General features: G+C 42.4%; 1 protein-coding gene across 1 annotated transcript in view; it reads right to left on the bottom strand.

Moving 5' to 3' along the window:
- Nucleotides 1-5,251, bottom strand: part of LOC117468256 (thioredoxin reductase 1, cytoplasmic-like) — a 22,566-nt gene that overhangs the window by 11,919 nt on the left and 5,396 nt on the right. The window contains exons 6-13 of the mRNA XM_034112271.2: nt 5,228-5,251; nt 4,035-4,260; nt 3,921-3,954; nt 2,720-2,814; nt 2,416-2,492; nt 2,028-2,184; nt 1,321-1,428; nt 629-724 (exon numbers count right to left, since the gene is read on the bottom strand). The exon at nt 5,228-5,251 is cut by the window's right edge and continues 92 nt beyond it. Coding sequence (XP_033968162.1) covers nt 629-724; nt 1,321-1,428; nt 2,028-2,184; nt 2,416-2,492; nt 2,720-2,814; nt 3,921-3,954; nt 4,035-4,260; nt 5,228-5,251 — 817 coding nt within the window. The remainder of the gene's footprint in view (nt 1-628; nt 725-1,320; nt 1,429-2,027; nt 2,185-2,415; nt 2,493-2,719; nt 2,815-3,920; nt 3,955-4,034; nt 4,261-5,227) is intronic.

Raw genomic sequence — 5,251 nt, 5'->3', positions numbered from 1 at the left:
GAATCCGATTATAGCTGAGAGAGGCGAAGTGTGCAGGGCTTCATTTACATATTAGATATTAGATAAGATTAGATGGTGATATCTAATCACATGCAGGGGAGCACTTTATATTGGATCAGGCACTTCATCATGCTCCTCACTTTACTTTGCTAATGCGTCGCATGGTGGAGAGATTCCAGGGTGTTCAAATAAATAACTATTTTGGAGGTTAAAATCAGATTTAAGGGTAAATATTTTCTATTTTAAGGGTGTTTAAACCTGCACTTAAGATTAGTGGTGGATTATGTTTTTTTGTATTTGAAACAGAATTTGAAGCTTATTGCAGAAATTCAATACTTGTTTAGTTTAGAGTATTTGAAGACAAAGTGTTACATTATACTATATTGTAGTGTTATTAAAATGGCATGCTCTTGAAATCAATGATATCATAATTTTCCAGTATTGTTTGAATAATGTCAGGAATACGGTTATGGCAAAAATACCCTGACATATTATTTTGGGGACTTAAACCAAAAACAAAGAGCTGAAGACAAGCCAAAGTATCCCTCTTTACACAACGCAAAGTTTTTGTAGCAATTGTTAATATTAGAATATTGATGAGAGCAGCTTTTAAAACAGGACATCCTACCTGCTCGGGGACGTGGCAGATGACTTTCACGTAGCAGGAGTATTTATTCCTGGCAGGAAGTTCCCACTCCAGCGGCCAGTAGTAGCTGTGATACACCTGCAGGAGGAAGGACATTTAGAATTTAGAGTGTGTGGTGTGTGTGTGTGTGTGTGTGTGTGTGTGTGTGTGTGTGTGTGTGTGTGTGTGTGTGTGTGTGTGTGTGTGTGTGTGTGTGTGTGTGTGTGTGTGTGTGTGTGTGTGTGTGTGTGTGTGGTGTGTGTGTGTGTGTGTGTGTGTGTGGACTAGCATTACTATACTTGTGGGGACCTACATTTACATAGTCACGTGTGGGGACTGGCTTCCCTTATGGGGACAAATTGGAGGTCCCATGAGGGGATCATTAATTTTAGGGTGAAGACTTGGTTAGGGTTAGGCATGTGTTGGTTATGGTTAAGGTTAGGATAAGTCTCCAGGAAATGCATGTAAGTCAATGTAATGTCCCCTGAAGTGATGTATACATGGTGTGTGTGTGTGTGTGTGTGTGTGTGGTGTGTGTGTGTGTGTGTGTGTGTGTGTGTGTGTGTGTGTGTGTGTGTGTGTGTGTGTGTGTGTGTGTGTGTGTGTGTGTGTGTGTGTGTGTGTGTGTGTGTGTGTGTGTGTGTGTGTGTGTGTGTGTGTGTGTGTGTGGTGTGTGTGTGTGTGTGTGTGTGTACCTCGACACTGGCTTCTCCAAATGTAGCATTGGCCTTCTCCTCGGTCAGACCGCAGGCAGCATACTCCATTTGAGTCAGCACCACAACGGGAACGTTGGTGTACTCACACTGTGAATGATACGTTAGATTAGCTCAAATAATGCCTCGTCTGCAGCTCTGGATCACAGCCACACTTTCAAAAAAGAAAAAACTCTACATGCATTAAAAGAATCCAACAAAAAAACAACACAAACCTGGTCATAAAATCAATAGTTTCAGTGTTAAAATGATGCAAACAAGTACAAAGTGTACCAAGGTGGGGTCTGAGGGGCCTCTCAAACTAACCTCGCACACACACTACTGAAACATCTGGCCTTGCACACACACTACTGAAAACATCTGGCCTTGCACACACACTACTGAAAACATCTGGCCTTGCACACACACTACTGAAACATCTGGCCTTGCACACACACTACTGAAATACTCTCACATTCACTGCTGAACACCTCACACACACACACACACACACACACACACACACACACACACACACACACACACACACACACACACACACACACACACACAAATAAAGTCAGACTTATTGTCTCATATGCAGCTTCTGGATCACAACCACACTTTAAAAAATCCACGGGAAAAAGAAAAAAAATCCAACAAAACACAACGTGAACCTGGTCATCAAACCAAATGTACAAAGTGTGTACCAAGGTGGTGTCTCCTCTGAAGAGCCGACGGGCCAGCAGCGTCCCAGCATGCACTGCGAGGCCGGTGGTGGAGGGGCGTCCGTGCTGCACCGATCCGACGGCGTAAATATGATCCGCATCGGTCTGATCCCTCTCGTTCACCAGGATCCTGCCACCGCTGCACGGATGAGACACACAGGAACTTCATTCAATTTCAATTCAAAGCTTTATTGTCATGTGCACATCAGCTACAGTGTAGACAGGGCAATGAAAAACGTTGGTCACAGGCTTCTCCAACAGTGCAACACATATATAGGACAAATAAAACAGATAAAATAGTGCAAGTAAATAGGAATAAAGAAGGACATGCTGTGCAAACATCTGGGTCAAAGAGAGAGGTTTCACACACTCTGGGCTGCACTGCACTCCAACACACTCCAGACCAAGGTCACCAGTGGAGGCTTTTCTTCCAACGCTGAGCAGCACCTGAACACAGAGAGAGACGTTGAGACACCGCGATGTTGTCCTGAAGAAATGCCGATTGAAACTAATAGGATAAGATATGATAACAGTAGATAAGAAATGTTTGCGTGGCAGCAGCATAAAACCACAAGGCATTGCACAGAAGAGAAATTAAAAGACATAAACAATCCAACATCTCGAATAGAAATAAAAAACGTCAAACGTGGAAATACAAGGATGTAGAAGCGTACCGTGTCAAAGCCTCTCTGTTCAGTTTGGCCGTCTGCGGTGATGATGGTGACTCGAAGTCGTCCCGTAGAAGACTGTGTTGGTGTTGGAGAACCACCTGATAGAAAAGAATATGTAACGTGTCTAATCTGGATATAACTTGTTAATTAACTTGTAAAATGCTGCCTCAAAGTTACATTTCTATTCCCTCTAATGCACACATCTCCCTATATCTATTCTTCATTACTTCCCTATCCTGCCTGTGGCTTTGAAAACTGTTCACAGATAAAGTTTCACTTGTTTAAAAATGGCCCTTAAACAGCCGGTCACTGCAGCTTGTGATAAATGATCCTCACAGCGGAGGAAATAGTGCATTTGGTGCCGGCTTTGTTCAGCAGTGGATTCATCTTCATTTGGTGCTCTAGTAAATATTTATAGAAGCAGTATGGTGTGTGTGTGTGTGTGTGTGTGTGTGTGTGTGTGTGTGTGTGTGTGTGTGTGTGTGTGTGTGTGTGTGTGTGTGTGTGTGTGTGTGTGTGTGTGTGTGTGTGTGTGTGTGTGTGGTGTGTGTGTGTGTGTGTGTGTGTGTGTGTGTGTCATCCATTGCAACTGCGAGGCTAATTTATGTTTTTCAACAGTTTTTGGACAACAATGGAGCTTTACGGCATGAAGGGATTGTAAGATTTACTGTATGAGGTTTATAAACACACACTACTACCATCACATCAGCGCATTTCGCCTCTAAACTATTTGTATCACAGCTATTTCTTCAAATGTATTATTCCATGTAACATTTTCCAGATATATTTAAAGGGGACCTATCATGCAACGGATCTGATACAGACTGATACAGATTTGAATTGTTCTGACGTCAGAAAAGGGGTGCTCCGCCTATACGGGCCACTCTCCACCTCCGACGCTGTAGTACATATGCCAGGCCTGTAGGTGGCGCTGTAGTCTGCCACAAAAGCAGCGAAGAAGACTTCTCACAGAATCAGCCCTTACAAAAACAGGGCTGGAAAAGAGCAAATAGAGCGAAATGAGGCGTGGCTAAAATGCAGGCATGTTTTATATAGGTGTGGCCCTACAATATATTTTTAAATATAGCATGATAGGTCCACTTTAACTTATATATACCTATATGCCTCGTTGTACTGTGCAATGACCATAAACTTGAACCTAATCTAAATGTAATCTAATAAGAAATGTAATCAGTTGCCTGACCTGAACCGTCCTCCTTAGCTTCAGTCTTCTCCACCTGACACAGAGAAGCAGAACAACATTTAAAGAAAGCTCATTTCAAGTTAGAATCCTTCCTGTCTTTGTCTTTATCATTACCTTGGCGAGTGTGCACTTGTGAAGCGTTTCCACTCCACTGACGATCATGTGGTTTTCTATCTTCTCTGCCATCTTCTGATCAAACCCCGGCAGCAGGTCCGGCTGCAGGAGGACGGTGACCGGCAGGCCGAGGCCAAACAGGAAGTCAGCGAACTCCAAACCCTCAGAAGACCCGCCCACAACCAGGGTCCGACCTGGAGGGTGAGGCAGGGAGAGGAGGTCCTCACTGTGGGGGAGAGGGGGAGGGAGACTCTATTTATAAGGTGGTATAGGTGGGAGAAGTACTCAGTTCTTGTACTTGAGTAAAAGTAGAAGTACTCGGATCTTGTACTTGAGTAAAAGTAGAAGTACTCAGATCTTGTACTTGAGTAAAAGTAGAAGTACTCAGATCTTGTACTTGAGTACAAGTAGAAGTACTCAGATCTTGTACTTGAGTAAAAGTAGAAGTACTCGGATTGTGTACTTGAGTAAAAGTAGAAGTACTCAGATCTTGTACTTGAGTAGAAGTAGAAGTACTCAGATCTTGTACTTGAGTAAAAGTAGGAGTACTCAGATCTTGTACTTGAGTAAAAGTAGAAGTACTCAGATCTTGTACTTGAGTAAAAGTAGAAGTACTCAGATCTTGTACTTGAGTAAAAGTAGGAGTACTCAGATCTTGTACTTGAGTAAAAGTAGAAGTACTCAGATCTTGTACTTGAGTAAAAGTAGGAGTACTCAGATCTTGTACTTGAGTAAAAGTAGAAGTACTCAGATCTTGTACTTGAGTAAAAGTAGAAGTACCAGAGTGTAGGAATACTCTGTTACAGTAAAAGTCCTGCATTCAAAATGTTCCTCAAGTGAAAGTAGGAAAGTATTCTCATCTAAATATAGTGAAAGACAGTAAAAGTAGTCGTTGTGCAGATTGGTCCGTTTCAGAATAATATATATATGTTTTATAATGATTGATCATGAAAGTGTTGTCAAAGCTGGTGAAGGTGCAGCTAGTCTGAAGTACTTTGTAGACTGCAGGGTAGCTGGTGGATTTACTCCAGGTGGAACTAAAGATTTAACACTTGATTATATTTCACATCATTCATCCACATCTGTGAAGTAACTGAAGGTATTAAATACAGGTAGTGGAGTGAAAGTACTCTGTTTTTAAAGAGGCTGTTGTTTTTATCAGGGCACAATGTAGCGTTTGAGTGCTGGTGGACCTGGTCACGCAGAGCTCTCTGGCC

The sequence above is a fragment of the Pseudochaenichthys georgianus genome, chromosome 23 (genome assembly GCF_902827115.2).
Source record: "Pseudochaenichthys georgianus chromosome 23, fPseGeo1.2, whole genome shotgun sequence".
NCBI lineage: Eukaryota > Metazoa > Chordata > Actinopteri > Perciformes > Channichthyidae > Pseudochaenichthys > Pseudochaenichthys georgianus.
The sequence above is the reverse complement of the archived record's forward strand: the minus strand, read 5'-3'. Positions and strand labels throughout refer to the sequence as shown.